Source organism: Homalodisca vitripennis, chromosome 5 (genome assembly GCF_021130785.1).
Source record: "Homalodisca vitripennis isolate AUS2020 chromosome 5, UT_GWSS_2.1, whole genome shotgun sequence".
In the NCBI taxonomy this organism is placed as follows: Eukaryota; Metazoa; Arthropoda; class Insecta; order Hemiptera; family Cicadellidae; genus Homalodisca; species Homalodisca vitripennis.
This window is the reverse complement of record NC_060211.1, coordinates 144,390,586-144,416,880: the sequence shown is the minus strand read 5'-3', so window position 1 is coordinate 144,416,880 and position 26,295 is coordinate 144,390,586. Positions and strand designations below refer to the sequence as shown.

The following is a 26,295-nucleotide window of genomic DNA, read 5'->3' as shown; positions in this document are numbered from 1 at the left end:
AAACTGTCTGCCTTTATGTTCAACTAGTAACTTGGTGGACAAAATATTGTCTGCCCACGTTAAAAATTTTATGTATATATAATATATTTTGTTTCAAAATGTTGTCACTGTTGAAAATGCTGTCAAAGATTTCAGTTTCACCCCGTGTTCCATGTATGGTAACAAGGTATAAATAAAAGTGCAGATTATGATTAGAAATGTTGTGAGGTATAGAAAAATAAACAAAACAATAATTTAACATGTAATAAATAATAGGAACAAATAAAACATTGTCATTTAAATTGGGCAATTCATTTTTTAAACCTAGGTACACTGTTTATGCTGATTGCTTCTCTTTGGGTCTTGAACAGAACTTGGCGTCAAGGGTGTTGTTCCTAATCCAGTCCGTGTAAGCTGACACTTCCGTGTATACTCCTGGGTAGCCTTCCCTGGCGCATTCTATTCCCCATGACACAATACCTACAATAGGTTACAGTATAAGCTAAGTAGTTAACCACACAATATTTTTTAGATCTTTTATACTTTTTATAAATTTGAAAATAAAACAATTAAAATTCAGTAGTATTTATACTTTAGTAGATGTCTGGTAGTTTTCTAAGTGACTAAGACCTGGCTGTACTGAAGACGCTGTTTCACTTAGCAGTATGGCCCTTAGTACACTAGGCTGCTGAGTTGTACTACTAGCATCCTACTGTCATTTAACTTGTGATTTTATTGGATGTTATTACATTATTACAGTGGTACAGTTGTTGTAAATTGAGTGGCGCAACACCAAAAGTCAGCTGCCGGACTCACCGCTTGCCTGCAACTCTGCTGAAAGCTGCGTCTCTGCGTTCATCTCTGGGCATTGTTTTAAAGAAGCATATCATACTAGGACGCACTATGAAATTGTATAAAACTGGTTGCACTGCTAGTCACCATAGTCTAATTTTTAGCGGCACTACTCAGCGGCCTAGTGTAATAGGGATCTAGAGTGTAGATACAGTCCTAAATGGATACATACTATGTAAAAGGTTAATAAAAACAGTGTAGAACTATTATTGCTTGTGGTATGCCTTTGAATGAACTCTTTCCAACAAGTGTCTCGATCTAAAAATGGGGCCATTATACACACATACACTGTTTAGTGAATTTGGGGTGTGGGTTATAAAACCCTCTTTCAGCTATTTCTGTACTTAGTAAAATTCATTAGTTACTTATGTGGAGGAGGAATGTACCTGAAGGCACAACCCCGTTTAAAGAGATCTTGTGTCATATCACTTCATAATGGCTTTCACAATAAGTAAAGTTTAACAAAAATCATTGACTTCTTGGAAATAATCATGTTTAATATTATTAAAAAAATAAAAATAATACACACAACACAAATAATACAGATTTTGAGAAATCTATATTTTATCTGGAAACTGTAATCAGATAAAACCTACCAAATCTTTCAAATTAACAATATATTGTACTCTGTCTTCTCAAAGGTATCAAAACCTAATTTAAGTAATTTAATGCTTAAAAACTATTTATTTGAAGTTAAAATTTCATCCTGGGCGGTACACCACTAGGTTCCCTGTTATTCCCCCTCCCCCCAATGTGTCACTCTGGATCCAGCCCTGCTCTTCTCTATGTGGACATTTGGAGGACGTCCTTATAACCTTAAGTGATTCATAGATATTATTTCTTAAAACTGTTATGATTTTGTATAAAATAACAATGATAAGTTTTCTTTTACTCTTACTAATCATTTAACCGCTACAGTTTAAAATTTAGAAAGAATCCCCTACAAATTACTAAACTCACAAAAACATAAAAATAAATTAATAATAAAGTATTATTTAAAAGTTTTCAACTGTAATGTTAGTGCTTTTTGGTACTTAGTCAATATTTGTTTAAATATTCTTATTGGAAATATATTTTTGCACATTAAAAACTGCAATGATTACCTGCTTGGATATAGAAGCCTGAGCCAGCCCTATAAAGCAATGGCCCTCCACTGTCACCCTGGAATCATAATATATAAAATAGTGAATCATATTAGGAATAAAGTCGTTGCTAAAGATTTATATTAAAACATTACCCAAATGACTCAGAACAAGTAGTTTGAAGAAAGCTGTAATTTATAAAATAATAGGAAAATGATAAACAAATATAAATGGAGTTTATAAATTAAACTAAGATTGTAATAAAAAGACCATTTACTATTTTTTACTGTTTGATGTGGAGAGATTCTAAAGTTTGGGAAAAAATGCTCGCGAGACATTCACTATTCTTAAAATCAATTTTAAACTCTTTACTAGACAAAAGATCAACTCAACAACTGGAAAATGAAACCCTGTCAAAACTTTATTACGTCCAAAGGCAACATAATACAGATATAATTACGATTCCTCTTCCAACAAATTAAAATTCTTTAGTTTGTACTAAATATAGCAGTTAATTGGATTTACCTTGCAGGCATCTGTCTTGTACTGGTAGGCACATATCATGCTTTCTGGGCTATCTGCAAAGTGTTTCCCCATCTTGGATTGGATACAGAGAGAGTCCTCCAAAATCCGAACTTTGGCCTGCTTGAGATTCTGTGATTTGGAACCATTAAACTCAGTCTGGCCCCAGCCAACAATGAGACCCCATTCGCTACTGAATTGCTCTCCTATACATGATGAGAACAGTAAAGGTCTCATGTTATTAAATTTGTATGGTTGTTTTTTTAGTTACATGAACTTTTAGTTACTAAGAAAGATTTAAACTAGCTAAAGCTCTTATATACTGTACATAATTGGAAATATTTGGTCTTGAATCATTATCAAACTTTAGAGAATTAGTGAAGGGAAAATGAAAAAGTAATTTAAGGTTTCATTTCAACAAGATATACAATTTTATAATGTAGATGAAAAATGTTGTAATAATGTAGATCTACTTGTTAAAAAGTAGCTTTACTGGAAATAACAGGTTGAAAAAAAAGGGCTCTGGGCCAAAAGTTGAAGACAATTTTGATGGAACCAATAAAACTCTCTTAATTGGCAACAACTGGTGGAAGAGAGGATTCTGTACAAACTATACATTGAAAGTAAAATTGAAAAAAATTAATATATTATTGAATAAAATTGAAAAAATTAAAGGAAAACATTTTAATTTATTTATTAATAAGAAGAACAAAATGTTGACATCTCATATTTGTATATTAGTAAAACTTGGATTATTCAAAGCTTTAGGGATCAATAAAACCTAAACTAGCCAAGATTTCGAATCATGCAGACTTTATTTAAAAAATTGAGAAAGTTGGGGAATGGGAGGGTTGGGGAGTTATGTGTTTAACTACACAAATTCTGAATTAAAAATAACCTGAATAGTTCCAGTTCAACTGTACATATATAACTTTGATTAAATTTTGAACTGACTAATGATATTTTTTTGAAGTAACTACTTCTTTTCACTGTGGACTGTGGATGTATGTTTCACATGTGGGAAAACTTTCTTTTTGAGTCATGGAACGTAGCGTCATACTTGTTTTTTGTATGGTTCTGTTATAGTTGGTACAGAAACTACAGAACTTTTATCAAATATTTATTAGGATTTTGAGGTAAGTTCATGTCTCAGTAATATTTTTCCAGTAGACTAATATTTTTATTGTCATCCATAAATATAATCACTGTTGTTTAACTATCTTATATTTTTGTAGTGTTTAAAAATTCCACAGTAATTTTAAACACATTTGGATATTATAATAGATATTTATTTGTCAAAATAAGGCTAAAAAATAAATAATTAAAACGTTATCAAATGTATAGCATATCATTGCTATTTTGCAAATAATCTGTGATACACTGAAATATTGATGTTTCTACCAACTTGTAACATTAGGTCAACATATATTTCAAAGCTTAATCACTAGATATATCTTTTTTATACTTTTTAGATCCCAGTGTGTATTGAAATTGTTTAGGCCTAATGTACAACTTACTGTAAAATCAATGTAAGAGATAAGCCTAAACAGGAAGTATAGTAGGTATATACCTACTTAATTTTATCTAAATAGAGCTGCAAAATAAATAACTAAAAGGTTATAAATTAATTAACCTAATTCTTAAGACAAACTCTAAGACAAATAATGTGCAATGAACTAAAATACATGTTTTTTACAAATTTTTATAATTGGAGTAACATTATATTTTGTTACTCTTATATTGTCTTTCCTCCATTTATATTAAAACATTGGGCTAGCCCCAGGTTCTGTTGCGTTATGATAAGTGGCCACCTTGACAATCGAATCATTGATATTTCTGAATATCTAAAACTACTAATCAAACCAAAGAACAAACTGAATTACATTATAGGTATTTTCATATTGTGGAATAGTTTAATGATGTGTTAAAAACTATATATGTGTATACAAAAGGTAATTTGCGCCTGCAGTTTGCTAAACGCACAACTATGACAATATGACATGAGATGGCTGCCTTGAAAATTGCATAAATAATCTCTTTTTTTTCATTCTTTGTAGTCACTTCTGTCACTCAATCCCGTGACTGCCTTAATTTTTTTATTTCCACGAGAAAACATTTTCTAGTGGTATCACAAAATCCTTTACTCTTAAGTGCCTTCCTACTGAGCCACAACTCTAAAAACTAGGTCTTTTACATTATATAGTACCGATTTGTACCTTGGGTAGGCAGACAGACTGGCTGTATATGTGCCACATAGTTGATACGGTGTGAGAGCCTCAGCAAAGCCAGGTCATGGGTGTCGTGTACCTCGTCCACCCGATGCTGGGGGTGCACTAGAAAGCTCTCCACCCCCACCACTTCTGTGTCTGTTAGGTTGGCAGTATTGTGGACTCCCAGAGCCACACTTACCTGGCCAAAGTCCACACTAACAGAGCAAAGTAATCAACAAATAGTTATGGAAGTATTTTAGTCATATAATCATATAATAGCTGTTACATGTATTTTCTGCAGCATAGCAAGGGCATCATATTCAACATATTTAAAAAATGACATCCCAAGTGATGATCCTCAGTGAAAGATTCCTTCCCAGGAATCATTTCTGATAATTTTTAAATGAATTATATTTAAAGTAAAATCAGATGGCAAGTGGCCTCTGGAAAAACAAGGACTCGTGCCCGGATATTGGGGTAGAAAGTGTTAGCTACTTTTCAGTAGTTCCTTTTGAACAATATTTTAGTAAGCAATTTATTAAGTGAATAAGAATTACTTCATTGTATTGTGTAAGATTTAATGTAATTTTAATAAAGGTAAAAATTTAAAGTAATCTACAGTATAGTTTGTATATTCAATCCATCTAATATTGAATCTAATTTATTACAATTGAAAATTCATACAATTGTTACATTGGATATCTTGTTATAAATAACTCAGTAGGATCTAAAGTTGTGTTGTGTCATCCATCTGTTCATCCATGTGTAACACAAAGTTCCTAGAGACTTTAAACTCGATGCATAGGTTCCTTTTAGTTCAAGGAAGACTGTTATTGATTTTACAGGTAAAAAGCTCAAGGGGAGTCTGTCTGTGTGATAGATTTTGATAGATACTTGAAATTTGGCACCTATCTTGGTTGAAAGAAGAACCCTATTGATTTTAGTGTTAAAAGGTTAATTCATATTTCTATGAGATAACTTTTGATAGAAAGGTCCTAAACACTTGAAATTTGGTACACAGGTTTCTCATGATTGAGGGAAGAACACTATTGAATTTTAGGTCAAAAGGTCTAGAAGCAGACTGTCTGTCCATTCATCTGTCCATCTGTGGAAAAACTTTTGACAGAAAGGTTCTAGATGCTTGCAACTCTGTATATATAGGTTCCTCTCCTTGTCCAAGGAAGACCGATATTGATTTTTGAGGGCAAAAAGTCAAGAGACAGTCCGTCCGTCTGTGCGATAACTTTTGACAGAAAGGTTCTAAACACTTGAAACTTGGTATTTAGGTTTCTCTTGGTTGAAGGAAGAACCCTATTGGTTTTAGGCTCAAAAGGTCAAAAAGTAGCCTGTCTGTTCATCCATCCGCCCATCTGTGCAAGAGCTTTAGACAGAAACGTCCTAGATGCTTGAAACTTGGTACATACAGGTTCCTATGTTGGTTGAAGGAAGAATCTTTGTGAATTTGGGATTAAAAGGTCAAAGGGCAGTTCATATTTCTGTGGGATAACTTTTAATAGAAAGGTCCTAAACACTTGAAATTGGGTACACAGATTTTTCTTGTTTGAAGGAAGAACCTAATTACTTTTAGGGTTGAGAGGACAAATGAATTTCTGTCCATCTATCGGTAGGATAAATCTTTCATTACATTCTGTCGGATCCTTTGATATGCCATTTTATAGGTTCATTCTCATTGTGCTAAGAACATTAAATAACATTTGACTGTTTTAAGAACTGGTTTCAAACAGATTAAAAATCTATAATTATTACAATAAAAAAAATGTTTAAATCCAATTTGTTATAATGATAGAATGAAAATTTAATGACTACAGTATTAATTTGTACATAATTAATATTTAATTAATTGTACATATTAATACATATAAATATATTAAACAATCACTAATGTGCTTCTATAGAATACTCTAAGTAAATATATTTATTACTGTAGAGAATCGAATATATTGTATTTAGTTATAGAAGTAATGTTTCTAACATTTTCGGTATGATTTCGGTGGACACGGTATGTGACCGGATGTTGGAGGGCGAGGACTACTGGTGCTGCTGGTTCAGCTTTGCACAGGGTATACTCCGTGGCAAAAAGAGTGATCTGGACCGGAACGCGGGACAGATCCAAGATCCGAACGGCTAGATAGGTGCGAGCTCTCTGGGCGTAAGCCAAAATTAGGCCTAGCCCGAAGTTTAAAGCGATAAGTGGTTTCCAGGCTAGAATCCTAAGAGTAGAGGAGGTTTTTATTGGGTATTCTACATAAGTAGGAGTCCCACACTACAGGCTGGCCACCTGTGTGCGCAAAAGCGTTTTCCTGCCTCTCCCTAAAAAAAAATGTTAACATTTCATACAGAGAACACAATCTTTACCAAAAATGGATGTATTTTACAATATTATAAACATTTAAAGTCTAGAAGTTTGTTAATGAATTATATATGAACTGTTGTCACCATTCTTGATAAAATTATTTATTTGTGAATTTCGCGATATGTAATCACAAAATATTTACAAAACTGTTACTGTAATGACAAACATACATCTTACCTTCCATTTGCATTGAGTACTTTTTCCTTATATTTCTCTTCTATCTTTCTTTGGAAGTCTTTCATCCTTTAACAAAACGATCCTTAATTTCAAATTAATGTTCAAATCAATTTGTATAACAGAAGCTTAAATTCATACTGATCTATTCAATTTTAATTTATTGTCCTAGGATTTCTACTACTTTACTGTAATGCATGTTAGAAACTTATAAATAATAATGAAATCATATTATGTGTTTGATTGTCAATTAATTAATTTACTTTAACCGCTTTTTATATTAACATATTTCTCAAGTTGAATCATCTTTTCTAGGAATATATGTTCAAAATTATGTTCAATTTGAAATTATGTTGCTTGTGACCAACATAATTGAGTAAATCCAAGCTGGTAAACTTAAAGGTGTTATTTCATGACAATAATCTACAATGATTGTAATAATTTAAGTTTTTTTCATCTATAAGAAAAGGAAATAATTTAAGAAATAAATATTACATATAACATAAATAATATTTTATAACCAAAACATGAATTTATTATCTGGGCATTATTGCAAATTTCACTTAAATTTGAATTTTTGCCAGCTTTAGGATTTAATTTCAGAATTAGAACAATAATCCTTCTCTTGCAAACAATCAATTTTGTTTATATATTGGCCTAAAACATATCTTGTTAAATGAACAGCCCCTGTTTTATACACAATTCTTAATCCAAGGCCAGAGTTATGTAGAGCAAGGTAAACGAAAATACATATTTTATGACAGGATATTTTAATTTCAACAATAGATCTTATAACTTAACTTCAGTTTACTTTCTAGAATTTGATTTATCTTAAAGGATGAAGAAAGTTTAAAGAGAGCCAGCATCTTTTGAAAGGTGATTACTGTTGACTTCATGCTGGTATAGGGCTTAGTGATAACATTATAAAAATTGTAGCATCCTAAACATATAGAAGCAAGATATGTAGAGAGAAGTGATAGCCAAGGAGTTCCATCTGAATCAAGATCCATAACACAGGTTCGTAATGGTTGTTTATTACTTTTCTTTGAATTCTGAATAGACTGTTTTTCGGTTCATTAATTTTTAAACCACATTTTAACAAGAGCTAGGGTTCATATTCCATGCAGATGTCAAATGAGGGATCAGTTGATATGCAAGATAAAACACTTGTGATCATAAACATCACAGTGAGACAATGGGTTCTTCTTTAACTGATGCTGATTTGACAATAGTTCAGATGAGCTGTTTAATGCTTTTGTGCTATGGACTATGTATTATTGACTTTCTGATTACGAGTGAATGCTACTATAAAGCCTCGCATACACTGAATGTAGAGAACTAGTCTGGAGATGAATCCACCCGAAAAGTACAATGGGGAAATGATGGCATTGTTTTATAGCCAATGATGGAAGAAACTAGAAAGTTGGCTTTTTCATGGAGAAAAATTGTCTTACTAATTTGGATCTTACTTTTCATTTGCTTAGAGAGATCAAAACTAAGGCCATCCTAACCTACAAGAGGAGTTACAGGTGCTACATACAATCTGGATGTTGCAATGGCTACATTATCTCATCTAATAGACGACAAAAAAATTGAGAACAAACCTCTTTTAATAATGGGTGATATAAATGTCGACATACTCAACCCAGACAGAAATACTACAAAATTAAATGAAATGCTTGCTTACCACAATGTTCAGAGAGTCAACTTGCCAGCTACAAGAATCACTCCTACTTCAAAGTCATCTATAGACTGGATTGTATCAAATAGCACCATTGATGCACTTGACGCAACAGTTTTTCATACTGGGCTCTCTGACCACACTGCCCAGATGTGCACTATTACCAACCTTAACAGAACAAGTTTGCCTAAATCATTCCATAGAGCTATTGGGAGTAGAAACTTACATGAACTGAAAGGTTTGCTAACAAAAGAAAAATGGGAAACTGTGTATACTTCTTTGAACTCAGAAGAAGCCTACAACAACTTTAGAAAGCTAGTGACAGCTGCCCTAGATGCTGCATGTCCCCTTATGACAGCTGGTAGCAAAAAGAGAACACTAAAGCACTTCGCTGATGCAGAAGCACTAAGTCAAAGTCAAAGTCAAAGTCAAAGTCAAATCATTTATTGCCACAAAACAATACAAGGATTGCACAGGCAGAGGACAAATTAAAGTAAAATTATCTAAAATTATTAAATTTAACATTACATACAGAACCAAAACATAACATACTAAAACTAGTCTTTCTTCTCAAGTAAGTAATCCTGGACACTGTAATATTCCTTTTGAATTAAAAATTCTTTCAATTGGCTTTTGAATTTGTTGGGCTTTCCTTAACATTCTTTAGATACTGTGGTAGAGAATTAAACAATGATATGCAGGAGGAATATGTTTTATTTCTGAAAAAAGTGGTGCTACTGGCGAGGTAGGGTTATGTTATTGTTGTGACGGAGTTGGTATCTATGAGTATGTGTAATGTGAGAAGTTAAATAAACCAAAATTCTTGATTAGAAATGTCAGGGCTGTTGAGGATGTATATTGATGGAAAAGTGAGTATGCCTTTCTCTCGAAAATAGCGATCTGCATGACTGATTTTCCGGCCAAGTGAAAAAACTATCGAACAGCTCTCTTCTGCAACCTGAAAACATACTGCGTCTTGGTGCTTTCATGGCCCCAAATTGGTACTGCATAAGGATAAATAAGGGTAAAAAACAACCATGATAAATCCAACAAGAGGATGTCAGCACTTTTGAAACAGGCAAGTCGAGACAATAAAAAAATACTGCAACTTAGCTTACCTGTAACTTTCTCAATATGGTTTGAGAAGTTCAGATTTACGGTCAAAAACAACACCAAGATAATTAACAGTGGCTGACGGACTAAACTCGGTATCCCCTATGATAATATTCAAACATTCATTATCCAACTGGTTTCTGAGATTGCAAAATCAACTAGCTTGGTCTTTGCTGTATTAATACATAAAGAGTTTTTCCTCCAGCCACTGAAATAATGAGCTCCCGTCTACGAAAATTTGGATTCTCCAGCTGTGGTTTACTCTTACTGGAGACTACGAGGGATGTGTCATCAGCAAATAAGTACAAGTGAGAGTCCGAAATACACCTGGCTATGTCATTTACAAAGAGGAGAAAAAAATACAGGACCAAGGACCGATCCCTGGGGCACCCCGGTTCTGACAATTAGTTCTTGAGAAAGTTTTTTTTTTATAGCAGTCCGTCAGCATCCATATAGGGAATCTCAACCATCTTTTTTCGACCAGTCACATAAGAATGTATCCATTCAAACACATTGCCTCTCAGCCCAAGATACTCCAGTTTCCTTAAAAGCAAAGTATGATCTACCACATCGAAGGCTTTAGATAGGTCTAAAAAGAGCCCATGCACATGTTCCTTGTTATCTAGAGCCTTTGTTACGTCTGATATAAGACTAAACATTGCGTTTGTTGTAGACAGACCCCTCTCTAAAGCCATACTTGATGTGCATAAAGAATATTGTTTTGAAATCAGAAAAGAAGATAACCTTGCAAGAAAGAGCTTCTCGAATACCTTTGAAAACGTGGATAAAATAGCTATAGGACGAAAATTATTTATGTCATGATCACTGCCATTCTTTTTATAGAGGGGTTTTACGATAGATAATTTAAGAGCTGTAGGGAATATTCCCTCCTCAAAAGAGCAATTAATCAAGTATGTCAGTGGCCCAACAAGAAGATTAGCACAATTCTTCAAGAGATTAGATGATATTCCATCAAATCCCGCAGAGCTACCAGGCTTCAGCGATTTGATTACTTTAAGGACTTCTCCTTGATTTGCAGGAAAAAGAACCATCGACGAACACACTCTTTCAGCTGGGGAATAACGATAAGACATAGACCCAGATGAGTCAGCATGACTTTTAACTCTTTTGCCCACCTCAACGAAGAACGTGTTGAATCTGTCTGACACAGCCACTGGGTCCCTCAACAGTTTACCCTGCTCGTCTTTAACAAAAAGTTCTTTGAAAGCCTTTACTCTTTTTCCAGGAATCATGTCATTAACAATATTCCAAGATGCTTTTTGTGTTTGTTGGTGGCTTTTTGTAAATGGCTAGTAATTGCAGCAGCCTTGGCCAGAGTGGACACGTCTCTTCTAAATTCCTTTCTAAGATCAATGAAAGATCTCTTGAGGGGATGAGTTGAGTCTAAATCCCTAGACAATGAGTAGAGGAATAACATTCTATCACGGAGGTTCTTAAGATCCTCATCAAGTTTTATCCTGCCACAATATTTCCTTGTCCTAACTTTGGATGTTTCTTCTGGGAAGGCAATGCTGAAGCTGAACTCCACAGCAGATAGGAAACCATCAAACTTCTCGCTCACATCCCTTCCAGCCACCATATCTTTCCAGGATTCTCTTCGAAGAAGATTTGTGAAGATGCTGATGTTATTACTGGAAAAGAATCTACAGGTTTTAAACTTTAAATTAGTGTGCTGAGGTGAAACCGATAAAGAGATGCTCTCCAACTGTGCGTGATGATCAGAAATCCCAGTGACAAGGACAGTGGATGAAGCTGCTGTCTAGGGATATTTTGTAAATATGTTGTCGATAAGAGAGCATGAACCGCCGTATTCTCTAGTGAATGAAGTAATTTCACTATAAAGGCCAAAAGATGAGACAAGTTCCACAACCTTTCCAGCACTCCCGCCGACAACTGAAAAATCCACATTGAAATCTCCGGTCAGAAACCATCCACTCACCGCGCCGATTTACATGCTCCAAACAACGCTGCAATGACAGCAGAAAAGAATCATAATCAGCAGAGCCTCCACCGGGAGGTCTGTACAGACAGATCACTACCGAGGCATGACGACCGATCCCAATCCTCACTGCAGACAACTCGCACACACCCTCAACAGCAAAACCCGACACATCAAGCGGTGATACCTTGCACAAATCACGTGTTAAGATACAAACACCTCCCCTCTCCATATTGGCTCTACAAAATCCACCAGAGACACTATATCCAGGGAGACAAAATGAATCAAGTTCCGATTTTTTTAGGAAGTGCTCAGATAAGCATAGAATCTCCGGAGAGTAGAGTTCCAGCAATACTTCAATCTGGCACAGCTTGCTCTTCAATCCTGGACGTTCTGGTGAATGATTCTGAAGCATATAGAAGGATTACTTAGGTCACCATTTCGTTTGCAGCACTCTTCTCTAAAAAAAGGCTTGTCGGTTCTGGATGGGATGCGAGGGAGAGGCAAGGTATCCGAGTCATGGGAAGCCAGCTGGGGGGAGTTGGCCGAGGGGAGACAAGAGTTCTGGCCACTAATTGATACCGGAATAGGGAGAGGCTGGGCATACAACCTGACATTGAGTTGAATGTAAAGCATCTTGAGTACCCACATGTGTGGCAACAGAGGAAGTGGAGAAGCCCAGCTCAAGGACCTCTTGGATAGATTTGAAAAGAAGCTGGACGAACACTCTTTTACCAGTCAAATTGAAGTGTAGGCCCATTCTAGAGTAATAAGATGGTTCCTCTGATAGGAGTGAGGGATAAGAAAGTTATAGTTTTCAGGGAGGAGGACAAGGTTCTGAATCTGGGTGTTCAGAGATGAAATTAGATCATTCAAAGAAGGCTTATCATGTCTATATGGTAAACCCACTAAGACAATGTTAGTCTTTTCAGCCACCTTTAACATAGATTTGACACAGTCAAGGAGCCCAACGATATTTGTCTCTACATCATTTGTTCCTGCAAATAATATCAGGAAGTCATTAAAATTCATATCATCAGACACTCTGTCTATCTCCTCAATAACATCACACATCCTACCACTGGGCTTAACATAGCATAACAAATCAACAACATCATACAATCTGTCGTGTAACAAGCCACTCAAAGAGCGACCATGGCTGTCTGAGGAGGACCCTGATTTTTTCGTCTCACATTAAGATTAGATGTCAACTTGAGGCTCACACACTAGTGCTCAAGAATGAATTCCTAACTCACCTTAACGAGTATGAAACTACAGGAAATCTTGAGGATAAAAACAAAGCAATGGATCTCAAAAAAACCTATGACCAAAAACTGAAAACTCTGAGAAGCCAAGCTATTGCTAGTAAAATTTCCAACTCAGAAAACAAATCTAAAACAATCTGGGAAACAATAAATACTGTCCAATCAAAAAAACAAAACTGCTCACCTGAACTAAAACTAACCATTGATGGAAAGCTTATTGAAGATACATCTATAGTCGCTGAACAATTCAATAACTACTTTGCCAAGATGGCAAAAAACACAATTAACCTTAATAAAAACTCTCATAGAAAACCAATTGAACCAGCTGAACGCATAGGCACTCAAATTAATGAACTTAGTTCATTAAGACCCACAACTCAAGAGGAATTAAGATTAATTATTAAAAACTTTAAATAAAAAAAACTCAGCTGGTATTGATGATATATCCACAAAAATACTAAAACACTGTGCAGAAGAACTTATCTATCCCCTTACTGATATCTTCAATAAATCTTTCAACGAAGGACACTTTCCCTCAGCACTGAAAATATCAAAAATCTATCCTAAATTTAAGACTGGCAGTAAATCAGAATTAAGTAATTACAGACCCATTTCATTACTACCAACTGTCTCAAAACTTTGTGAGAAAATTGTTCTCGTCAGGCTATTAGAACATTGCAGGTTGAACAACCTGTTAAGCAGCTCTCAGCATGGCTTCGTCAATGGCAAGTCAACAACTACAGCAATGATTAGCTTGATAGAATCAGTGACTGACAGCATAGAAAAAGGCAACCTGACTACAGCTATCTTCTTGGATTTGAGTAAGGCTTTCGACTGCCTGGGTCATGACCTCACACAGAAGAAACTAAAAGCACTTGGGTTTGTAACAGAAACAGCTCTGAAATGGTTCGAAAGCTACCTCAAAGACAGAAGTCAAATAGTCGAACTAAAGTCTACTGAAAAAGGGGTGACTAAAGCATTCCGATCACAACCCCATCCTATACATAGAGGTGTCCCACAGGGATCCGTGCTGGGTCCAGTGCTTTTTATTCTTTTTATTAATGACCTTCCAGAATACTTACATGAATATACTAAAACTTTGATGTACGCTGACGATACAAAATGAATAAATGAATAAATGATTTATTTCCAATTTTAACAAACATTTACAATTCTTTCATTGTTTTGGAAATATACTGGTCACTTTTATAAATAGTGTGACCAGTTTTGAACAAAAATACATTACCTACAAAAACATTTAAACTTATGAGTCTAGCACTTTAAAACAAAATAAAAACACAAAGTCGCCATCTGCAATATCTGTACATGACAAAATAATTGATCAAAATTATTGCTTGTTTCAATCAATCTAACAAAATAAACAGATACAAACCCTGGAAGGAATACCTACAAAGAAAACAACAGTACAAAAAATAGTGGAAACAACAGTTACTAGTAAGCAGCACGTATTTTAATAAAAAAAACTTTTTACTTAATCTATGGAATCTAAAAAGTTAGAAAAATAAAACAGTTTATAAGTATTTTATTATCATTTGAAAAATTTGACAATATATAAAGTACTTAATACAAGATTAACAAAAACTTAACAACTTAACAAAACTTAACAATCACTTGTAGAACCATATGTTTAAAACAGCCTTTTTGAACCATTTTTAACAACAAAAAGAATTTTTTTTTTCTTGCAACAAAATTATGAAATAATTGATGAAAACAAAATATATATATCCTCACAGGTAAAAACTTCTAGTACATTGTTGATGTTAGGTAACCAATATCCTGTTTTGAAAGAAGCCAAATTATTACTTCTTTGCAGAAAATTTTAAAAATTTATAATATTTTTTAAGATCAAGGGTAACTTGTTGTACAACTTAGGACGTAAGTACTGGAAAGAGTGGTGAAAAATTGATCTGTTTACTTTAGGCAACCGGTAGTTTTTGTTGAGCGCAAAGCGAGTGTGTTGTAGTGAACATGGTCAATACCTATGTTACCACTCCTGATATAAAAGAGTCGCAATACTTTAAAAATGAACATGTATTGAATTGGTAGAATATTAAATTGTCTAAAAAGGGGAAAGGAAGATGTTCGTTTTTGTCTATGCAAAATTATGCGCAGAAAATAATTTTGGGTTGTTCGAAGTTTATCAATTAAGTATTTATAAGTTCCACCCCAGCATATTAGTCCATATTGCAATCGAGAGTTTATTTACACCTGAAAACCTTAGTGTAAATGCTTTTATTGCGGTCAACATGGCATATCAATATTGTGATGGAAATGACTTAGTGGTTAACCCCTCTAAAACTACCCAATTAGGGTTTGGGAGAAGAACAGGACAAATTAATTGCTCACCAGAAGTTAACTTGGTTGAACAAACCAAATTCCTCGGAATTACAATTGACTCAAGCTTATCCTGGACACCCCATATTGACCAGCTATGCAATAGACTAAACTCAAGCCTATATGCACTCAAACAGGTTAAAGAAATTGGTGATCTGACTACAGCATGTACTGCCTATTTTGCTCTATTTGAGGCACATATAAGATACGGTCTAACTGTATGGGGAGGGACATCAAATGCTAACATGACCAGAATTCTAATCCTTCAAAAAAAAGCAATAAGAATACTTGCAAACCTTCATTTCCGGGAAAGCTGCAGAGAGGTCTTTGCAACATTAAAGATCTTGACTGTGACCGCTCTCTACATACAAGAAGTTATTTTATATGTTGATAGAGAAAACCTATCAAGGCTTGAAGACCTGCACTACTACAACATCCGCAACTCAACTATGTATCCACTGCCCATTCACCACTTAGCACAGTATGAAAAAAAAACCATCGTACATAGGAAGAAAGCTGAGCAACTGTCTACCGATAGAAATAAGAACGAAGAAGGGGAAACAGCTAAAGACTGAACTCCATAAACTGCTCTCACACCAGGCCATCTACACACTTGAAGAATTTTACCAAATGACCAACCCTGGACATTAATATTCTACTCTAAATGTTTTATGTCACCAATTAGGTTTATTAATTTTTGACACTATCTCTGTACTTGATGTATATGAATAAAGAACATTTTGACTTTGACTTTGACACGTTCTTATATGTGGGTGAAGGATAATTCATAATTATGTCAAATGCAGATATTTATAACTTCCTGTAAACTTGTTTGAGGCTGTTTCCTATTTTCGTTTGACTCGTCCTGGCTGTTATCAGGGACAAATAACAGAAAACTGATAAATATAATTTAACAAGTAAAACAACTATTAAGAATATTTGACTCTCACATAAAGATGCAGTGTGCGGCAGTGAGAATGTACAGGTCACTGATGATGGTGGCACTACAGACAGGTACTTGGTAATAGCGGAGTAAAACCTGCCACGGGTGGGAGTGGGGGGTGGCCACAAACCCTCCCACCACCCTTGTGGTGATATGATCGTCTTCCTCTGGGTCCAAGGTAGACACACCACACGCTGTTGGGATAAACAGTCTAATTACTTTTAGTTGAAGAAATTGATTTGAAGTAAAGATTGATTTTTATAGGATGAACTCTTTTACATCATAGGTACATTCTTTCTCATTTCATCATGCATAATGTACTGATTAATTAACACTATTCATTTTACTGATTTTAAAGTTGTGAGTGGGATGTTAAAGGTGATATTGACAGCCATCTGTATCCTTACAAAATGAAATCTCCATTCCATGTATTTAGATTTAAGAGAATGAAAGAATATGTTTGCCCCACAAACAATGCTGTTACTGCCTTTGATTTTAATAAGTTGTGTGATTTTGAAATTCATCATACAAATAATTAACTGTTCATTTAGAAACATTTTTAACATACAAGTTATAAATCAAACATACTCACTGCATTCTTCTGTTATTTTGTTTGCAGATGATACCATGATTTCATCTGTGGTATTAGTTGATGTTGTTTTCTCTGGTTCTACGGATGCCCGGGTATCTCCCTTGCTTGTGGGTGATAAGGTTGTCACAGATATGGAATGGGTAGTAGTAGTGAAAGGGATCTTAGAGGAATTCATTGTCTCTTGGGAATTTATGGTACCAGAAATTGAAACAGGATTTGCTAATGCCTGAAAATACACAATAATATTTTGAGAAGTTAAAACTTATATAAACTTAGTTTTTACACTAATATTTCTTAACACGTTGGCTACTGAAAATGCCAATTAGTGTTTGGCATTGTCACGGTGGCTGCAGAAGACGCCACTCGGCATTTCTGGCAGGAAATAATATCCCATCATGTTTCCCTGTTATCACTTGGTCTGGACCCATAGCTGACCTTGATTAGTCTCAAACAAATTTTAGAGTAGTAGCCTATTCTGAGCCTATTCTACATCCATATTGCATGTTTTTAAATTTTTGAAATGAGTTATGATAAAAGTCATAATTTGCATGATCCAAAATAATTTGACCCTCAGTGAAAATCTTTATATATGATTCTGCCTTTGAATCGTCATAGAAGTGATAACACTGATTTTGGATAGATGTTGATACTACTGTGAATAATGGCCCAGACATGTCCATGAGTCAGTCACTTATGGTCCTATTTCTCGGGGCCAACCCACAAGATCAGAGATGTCAAATAGGGAGAACAAATAACACTCATCGTCCAAAACTAGTATGGGATGATAATTCAGTGAATTTTCAAAATTAGTTCATCCCACTGGATTACTTGATTTCTAAAGTTTTGAAAATAGGAGAAGAATCTGATTCATCAATAACATATACTCCGAGTGAACTGGATAATAAATAGTTTACCACTAAAAGTGTCAACAAATGATGAGAAGAAAAGAGTACCGTAGTTAATTTGTTTGTGAAAACATAATTATGAAAGGTAAAAAAGTATAAAGAACTCAAATGCAACACTTATTGAGGAAGTAAGGATAATGTTAGAAACAGAAAAAACATATAACTATGTTTCTGAGTGATGAACAGAAATGCGAAATAGTGTTATGAATTCAAACAAAGCTAGTTTTTCAAGATGTTTTGAAGTTTTGTTTGGAAAATATGCAAGATAGTTTTTATTATCTCTTATCTGTAAAAATGATGCCTATCTGGAAGTACGTACCTGATTAACATAACATAGTTGGTTGCTTAATAATACTGTTGCAGTTTTTATTAAATCTTTACAAGTTTCTCTAAAATGAATGAAGGCTGTTCAAAATAAAGTAAAACATGGAGAATATAAAAAATGAAACATAACCGTTGAAAGAATTATACCAACCCTACAAAAATTAAGGAAGATGTTTTGTAATTAATCCAGGATCATTGGGCACAAATATGAAGTAATCCAAGTAATTTCACTTGTAACAATAGCAATAGGTTTGCATGGTAAAAGTCCTTATCCAGAAAATGTTTAAAAGTTGTTGAATCTTACTAGGATGTTTTTTCCATTTAAACAGGTTAAATTATAAACTTGAAGTATAAAATACATTACTAATACTTCATGGAGATTAGCCAAGGATTCTTAAGCGCACATTTCTGTATCTTTGGTACAAATGGTAAAGTTTTAATGGAAAATACGAATAATCTTTACTTATTTCCACGCTATAATTACCACATTATAAAATACAATCCATATAAAACCACGAAAAATGCTATTGAAGAAAGATCTATATTGAATCATCTTGGAGAAGCTGAAGTTTAACTGATAAGAAGAAGCCAATTTTCTAAAGTTAAATTTTTAAATGTTGTTTTCTTTCTGTGGAAAATATTTCACAACTACTTCCATTCTTCCAGAATTAGGTTTGGCTAGAGGTCAGAAGCTTTGAATACTGACAAACCTATGTGACATTTTCTTTTTCTTTTGCAAAATATAACCTATTCTTAAATAATATATTGACTAGCAACTATTTCATTCTTGCTTCGGAAAGGGTCATCAGTCGTTGACCTACGAAATACACGTGGATCCTGATATTTAAAGATTTACAGATCTGATTCTTAAGTCCTAATAAACTCAACAGAACGTTTATTGCTGTCTTGTCATTGTCAAAATGTGTACATTGTTCATACCATTGTCCAACAACATGCAAAATTGCATAATCTCGTATGTAAAGCAACAAAGGATGTATACTTTAAACCAATCCTCTACAATACATTGTACTAACTCACGTGCTGGGTGACAAGCAGGAACAGGACACCCAGGATGTGGCACACAAAATAGGAACCTGGTGTTATAGAAAGAAAAGAACAACTTCGCAGCGAAGCCATCTTACTCGGCCACATTGGCTTCCCTGGGTAATATTGCCACACGTTTAGTCACTAATTAACCAGTAAACATGAGTTATATGGTCCATTGTGTCCGTGTTATCTTAATACTCCCACTCTCACTCTCTCCATAAAACTACCTTTCTACGTGATAAGATTCAATATTGTTAAAATCAATGCAGTCATTCGAGATTTAAAAATTTCTTCAAAACGATGGTAAATTAATTGTATATTTAGAATGAGATTTCTATCAATTATTTATTTGGTGTATATAAATATTTATTGGAAACAATTTGAATGCAAATTAATTCTTACTGTCCCAGATTCTTAATCTGGTTCAGTAAGAAATTAATTTAAATAAAATTAAAATCTTAAACAAGAGTCTTTAACTCTTGAAACTTGTGACCACCATAATATTTAGAGGATTTCTGATATATCCATTATTATAAGCCACAAAAACTGAAATTTTATAAATTAAGTTTCCGATAACTTCCATCTCTCCTCTTCATCAGGTGGAAGCAACAGGTGTAATATGACTTTCATGTGTTGTTTGTCATGTTTTTAATTGTTAATTTTCATACATGCCTGAATTGTTGTGTTTTAGTATTTGTAACATATAACGATGCCAAATGTCTTAATTCCTATTAACTTACTCTTTAATAATAAATGTTTCAAATGTATATAAATACGTTTAACTCTCCCAATAAAACCAGGTTATTTTTATGGCCATTTCCATATTGAATGTTGAAACGAAGAATTTTGTTGAATTCAGTGGCTATTGAATCTCCAATATATGGATGGGTTCCGACAGGCATACTCTTTCAGTAGACATGGAGAAGTTTGGGACTTCAGGTAAAGAGAAATAAATATGGCCCAAATGCACTGTAAAGATTTGTTTATTATTTCATTATAGATCCCAAATGAGAACCCGAGATGATGGAAGGTCAGGCTATGGCAGAACAGACAGAGTCTATATGAAGCTTTATCCAATCCATGTAACTAGAGAGTCGGGTGTACATGCTAGGTATACCTTCCGTGTTGCCACACTCCAGTCCAAAAGATACTATTCCTAAAAGAATTGGCACACTTTGCTTAAACTATCTTTCTAGTATCCTAGAAAGAAGCGTACTTCAACACTTGTATCGACTACTGATTATAGAAAATAAATAATTTCATTACAGTAATTACACAATCCGTCAATATATTATACTTGATGTGTTGGGTAAAAGGTTCAATTTCAAATTCTTCACTACGGTTAGTTGTAAAATAACACCTTGAATATGCAAATACTAGTGTGGTAATACATTATATATATATATAGTGAGTGATAAGAATAAAACGCAAGAGTGGTCTAAAATGTGGTGGTTCGGAAGTCACCTTTAAGCTGTTGGTACCCAGGTTAGGTGTTAGAGAGGGCTTCTTAGCCGTAACTTCACCTGGTAAAATAAAAACATTCCTTAAATAAAAAAAATTAATCAAAGTGTTGATATCTCTTTAAAAAATAGTAATGGCATGGAAGTGTACCGAAAAAGTTAGACTTTTTTAGGCTTGTGCGTGGGGGGGGGGGGTGGGGGGGGGGGGGGGTGGGGGGGGGGGGGGGTGGGGGGGGGGGGGGGTGGGGGGGGGGGGGGGTGGGGGGGGGGGGGGGTGGGGGGGTTTTTCTTTTAAATATTCTATGTGTGCAATTCAAGTTTCAAATTCTAAAACATTAATTTCTACATAATTTTGTACATATTAACAGATCTTGTTTGTATTTTGTTTTATTATTTCATTCAAAACCACTACTACTGATATTATAACGTTTTGTATTAAGTGAACAAATAAAGGGTCTCCTAGACCGGGTGTGTCTGTTAAGCTCAAAAAATGAAGGATCTTAGGATTTTCTTTAAACATAAAGCCATGTGAAAGTCATGTTTCGGTAAAGGTGTTAAAACTAATTAAAGATTGTGGGAGAAACTAAGCCGTTTATTTTTTGTTTAGGTAGAGATCAACAAAATGGACAATATAAAGATCCCATACCTCCCAGAACTGGAGACTTGTTGTGGCTGCTTGTCTCTCAGGGAGGGAGCTAAAATGTTTGGAGTGATATCGCTGGTAAGTGCAGAGAGAAGAAGCATCCAATTTTTCATATTATCATAAACCTATGTACAAAGAGAATTGGTTCTTGGAATTGTCTTGGCTGTTAAATTAATTAATTTACTTACTCTCTGCTAGACTTTACTTATTTTTTTATGTTTTCCAATGTGTTATCCTTTGTTTTTGTTTCAGTTGGGAAGCATATACATGTGTTTGGAAATATTTGCAACAATCATCATGATATCAGTTAATCGTAAGTATTTTAAAGTGTTATGTGATATTTAAAAGAATTAAAATATTAATCGTAACCTACAATATAATTGAGATTCATACTTCAACTCTGTGAACAGCTTCAGTTAACCAAGGAAAGATTTAGCATAAAGTTTCGACAGGAACAGAATGGAGGTCCCTTCCCTGAAATTTTTGTTGTCTAAAACTATATTTGTGCACAAAACAAAAACCACGAGAACCATATATTTGGAAATGGCCCATGACCCCTCTGCCCCTCCTCTCCTTAAAACCACCATTGCAGCTGACTACAGACTTTATTATAATACCCCAACAGTAAGTAAATGGGAATTTAACCAATTTAATTAAGCTAAAAAGAACAAATAGATCATTTTTTTAAAGTTTTTGTAACAAAGTTGTTTTATATTGATTTTATCGGTCTGTACTTGTTATAAAACAGTACTATTAGGCTAAACATGGAATCCTTCTACCATAAGATTTAACATATGTTGTAGTTTTTTAAGATTTAATATAAACTAGTTTCACAGTAACTAATGTTTGTAAAATTAATCATAAGAAAGATTAATTTAAACATTTAGAGGACTGCAAATATTTCCCAGTAATACCTGAACTATTCCCAACTTAGTAATCTATTTCTCTTGTGGTTTTTTGATCTGTGTTTATTTTGCTATGAAGTTGTTAGATATAGGACCAAGAGAAAGCATAACCTGGCAATATCCTTGTGTTCTTTTCCAAGCTAAAGTTCTCATGAGTAGTGTTGTTTTGAAATCCATGACGAACTTGGGTATTAAATTTAGAATACTGTTTTTATTGTGGTAAAGATTCTGATTTAACGCTTTTGTCCATAAAGGCCCTTGGTCCAAAATCATCCTGAGTAAGCCATCATCCTTTAGAATAGGAACTAGAGTTACACATATGTAGCAGCCAAGACTGTCCAGTTTCCAGCAACAGGATGGAATAGATAAATGTTAGGAAGGAATGTCAGAGATCTACATGGTTGCAGTGTACCGGCAGAATTTTAGATTTAAGATTTTCAGCACTTACCTTTAGTACAAGAAAAGTATTTTAGGTTTGTAACTATGCAATTATATTTACTATAGTACAAGACATATCATTGCAAACCCTGGGTTGTGGCTGTAAAACTGTTGTGTAATGTAATGAACTTAAGCCTGAGATATATTGTTTAAAATTTTCATGAGTACATAAGATTAGTTTCTTGCAATAAAGCTGCTATTAAAATTATGAATAAAGAATTTTTTACATTATTAATAAATATTTAAATCAAACGACCAGGCTTGGAATGATATGTCTTGTACTATAGTACCTGAAGTACTATTAACAGGTCGGATATTTCTATAACAACTTGAGCGAGTTTTAATAGAATTTTAAAAATTGTATATGAGCTTATGACTCTGCAACTCTTACTCACACTTAACTCGTTTGAACAAGTCTTCAATTTCAACTGTTTGAGCATGGGGTTCAAGTTTGCATTGTAGACTGGAATCTTAAGAGTTTTGCTGATCAGATGTCATTTGCCAATGGATGACCACTAGTGTGTAGGTTTGAGTGGGAGCAATACTTAAAAAAAATTATTTTGAGTGGTAACTTATTATAGAATTTGATAAACAGTTAAGTAATCAAATTCTCATATAAATGTAAATTATGGACGTCAAATCACAGATGTATGTTCCATACCTGGTAATCATGATTGGTTGCACAATTTGGATGTCTATGTAGCATGTATGAGAAGACTATGCTGAGACTTAATAGTAAAGGGTAGATTTCTATAACAGTTTGGTTACAAAATAAATGATATGGCAGTACAATGTTAAACTAAAAACATAACAGATTTTATTACAACAAGCCTCCTATCAGTCTATCTCTCTTTCTCTATTTGTATACAGCTGACTACGTGGCAGAGGGTGCTGGAATCCTCTTGTTTGCCATCCTTGTCCACTCTGTTCACATTGGCACTTCAGCCTCGCTTCTCTTTGGTGTATACAAGGTGAGTTGTACTTCTAAAAATTGAATTTGGATGAAAGATTTATAATCGTATCTTGTAACTTTTGACTAAAACATTATGTTTCCATATGAATTTTCATAATATTAAGCCGGCAATGATGCATTTTCACTTTAAATGAATTATTAATTTAAATGCTAACCCTTTATAAGACTCAACTAGTCTACAGTTGTATAATACTCATGGAGCTGAGTGTAGGAAAACAGTGACATAAACCACATTCTAAATTGAGTTGAAATTTGGTCTTTTTAATACATAAATTATAAACTATGTGTATGAAGTGTCATTGTAATACTACACAAACCAGAAGGCTAAATATTAATAAAATTACCAGATTTATAATGCTTGAGTGGTAAAAAAATTAAATGTAAATTTTATATGATTAGCCTGGATGTGACGCCTGTTGCAGGAGAGGAACAAGCCTATGTTCGGTTGGCTCATCACCGCAGTAATGGTGGCACTCCTGGAAGCCTTTGTAGTCCCATCTATCTATATTCGGGTCCTGATATTCCACAAACTCATAGAAGTCAACTATAAGCTAGTCTTAGTGACCATCATAATGCTCAGTGAGTTAAATAGTTATTAATCTACAGTTAAACATGAACAACCAATATTCAACCCATAATAATAACAATGTAGAAAAAATAATTAACTGTAGCATGCCCCAATTAAAATAAATTTATTTAGTTTGTTTTTTAACATTTAGTTTAACTATTAAAACTAAATTATTTTTAAGTATTTATTTTATTGCCTGTTTCTGAAATTTTTAATGAATGTTATGAAATTTGGATACATTTTTAAAGTCAAATCCTCCAGTTGTTGCTCTTTTGAAACAAAAAGACTGTTAAGTATAGTTCACAAGTAAATAAAGTATTCCATTATTATAATCAAATAAATAATTTTTTATTGTTCAAATATTGAAAGATCTTTGTCATTCCTTGAAGCTCTGCCTTAACAGCAGTGTGTGTTTTTAACAGTTTTAAATCCAAGCAAACAATTTTTTTGTTCAGTTCCAAAATGATAAGGTATGAGATACCAATGTTCTGCTAAAAATGCTAGACATCAAACGGCAATTTAGACAGGGAGCTTCTTTTTATGTTATATTCTAACTATTGATTTTTCTTCATTTACATTGGTTTTTTTTAATGTTGTTTATAAATAGATTCTATGTATGCGTATAAAAATGTTAAAACTAACTTTTATTTTGCACAACAAATTTTAATACTTTTATTTTTTTAATATAATAAAATATCACCCCACATCGTACATAACATTGTTATAAATTTATGTCAGTAAATAAGTTACTTTTTGAAAAACCATATAGAGTACATTCAGTAAATAAAACAGCATAGGTCTGAGTATTTTTGTGTAGGCAGCAAAAAATATTGAAGAAGATACTTGAAAGGGGGCTTCCCACCACTTCTACAATAGACAAAAAAGTTAATAGTAAGACTAGTTTAATTTCAGGTATCGTCGTTCTGCTCAATGTAAATAAGATTGTTCAGCACATATTTCAAAGTCAGTACATCAGTGTTAATGATGATATTAATGATAACATATTGACATATTTTATTATTTTGTATCTGATATGAATAATTATAAACATCCAATTCGTTTCTAATCTGAACAAAATTTGATCTCGTTTGCACTGTTATTCATCAGTAGACTGAAACGCTCATGAGCAAGTGTATTGAATAAGTATCTGTCTGCTCCATATAAATTACTTTTTTTGAACATTAAATAACTTCCTCGTAGCAAAGCCAAAGGGCGTATGGAATTGTTTTTTAGTCAGCTGTAAGGGACTGGAAGTCTTCCTCTTCACTTTCAGGTATACAATCTAGAGTTAATCTCTGTATCTAACCTACTTTTGGCATCTATGAATTTTAAGAGTTATTCTTCCTTTGATCTGTAATTATTAATGCATAAACATATTGAAAGCTCAAACTAATTGTTATATGAATATTGAAAGGTTCAGTTAACAATGTGTTGTTGTACAGTTGATGACATCTACGGTTGGCTAGTCGTTGTACAGCTATTACCGAACTCTTGCACGTCCCAGACAAGACTACGTCTTGAAGATTGACTCACCCATGGATGCCGAAGGGGAAACTTTGTAACTGAAGTGTTCACACAGCATTTTAAAAATCCAGGTTATATTATTTTTTACATACTGTAAAGCATAGCTTATAATATTTTTACTCAGGCAGCTACAGTCATCCGTTTTCTTCATGGACATTTATTTATACTTGTAATGTTATAAGCTAAATTGTCCACGGGAGTTGTGCTGACAGTAGAAAATGTATACTGTGATAACTTGTGATTTAGTGAACTTTTAAACATGTTCTGTCCCAGTGATTCCATGGTGGTTGGCATCAAGAGCTTGCTACACTGCCACTACTAATGGTAGTATCATTTAAATATATATATATTTTTTTATTGTATACAAATACTTTACTATAAAAGGTATCATTTTATATTATTTATA

General features: G+C 33.8%; 2 protein-coding genes across 2 annotated transcripts; one reads left to right on the top strand and one right to left on the bottom strand.

Moving 5' to 3' along the window:
• Nucleotides 1-228: 228 nt before the first annotated feature.
• On the bottom strand, nucleotides 229-19,501 carry LOC124362968 (tryptase beta-2-like). Its single transcript, XM_046817888.1, has 8 exons — nucleotides 19,370-19,501; nucleotides 17,103-17,328; nucleotides 16,518-16,704; nucleotides 7,197-7,262; nucleotides 4,652-4,860; nucleotides 2,439-2,641; nucleotides 1,935-1,992; nucleotides 229-459 (listed from the first exon to the last, which is right to left on the bottom strand). Exons 1-8 carry the CDS (start codon nucleotides 19,481-19,483, stop codon nucleotides 317-319), a joined length of 1,206 nt encoding a protein of 401 aa, XP_046673844.1. The 5' UTR covers nucleotides 19,484-19,501; the 3' UTR covers nucleotides 229-316.
• A 1,931-nt stretch (nucleotides 19,502-21,432) lies between these two features.
• Nucleotides 21,433-26,079, top strand: LOC124362973. Its single transcript, XM_046817895.1, has 5 exons — nucleotides 21,433-21,559; nucleotides 21,734-21,794; nucleotides 23,695-23,795; nucleotides 24,220-24,376; nucleotides 25,808-26,079. Exons 1-5 carry the CDS (start codon nucleotides 21,461-21,463, stop codon nucleotides 25,891-25,893), a joined length of 504 nt encoding a protein of 167 aa, XP_046673851.1. The 5' UTR covers nucleotides 21,433-21,460; the 3' UTR covers nucleotides 25,894-26,079.
• The last annotated feature ends 216 nt before the right edge of the window (nucleotides 26,080-26,295 follow it).

Bases quoted from the DNA above. Each gene is read 5' to 3' on its own strand.
- LOC124362973 (XM_046817895.1), top strand. From the start codon at position 21,461: ATGGACAATATAAAGATCCCATACCTCCCAGAACTGGAGACTTGTTGT. The intron at 21,560-21,733 runs GTAAGTGCAGAG...TTTTTGTTTCAG, and splicing joins TGTTTGGAGTGATATCGCTG to TTGGGAAGCATATACATGTG. The intron at 21,795-23,694 runs GTAAGTATTTTA...ATTTGTATACAG, and splicing joins CATCATGATATCAGTTAATC to CTGACTACGTGGCAGAGGGT.
- LOC124362968 (XM_046817888.1), bottom strand. From the start codon at position 19,483: ATGTGGCCGAGTAAGATGGCTTCGCTGCGAAGTTGTTCTTTTCTTTCT. The intron at 17,329-19,369 runs GTGAGTTAGTAC...GTGTATTTTCAG, and splicing joins TCCTGCTTGTCACCCAGCAC to GCATTAGCAAATCCTGTTTC. The intron at 7,263-16,517 runs GTGAGAGTCAAA...GTTTTGTTAAAG, and splicing joins GCCGCACACTGCATCTTTAT to GATGAAAGACTTCCAAAGAA.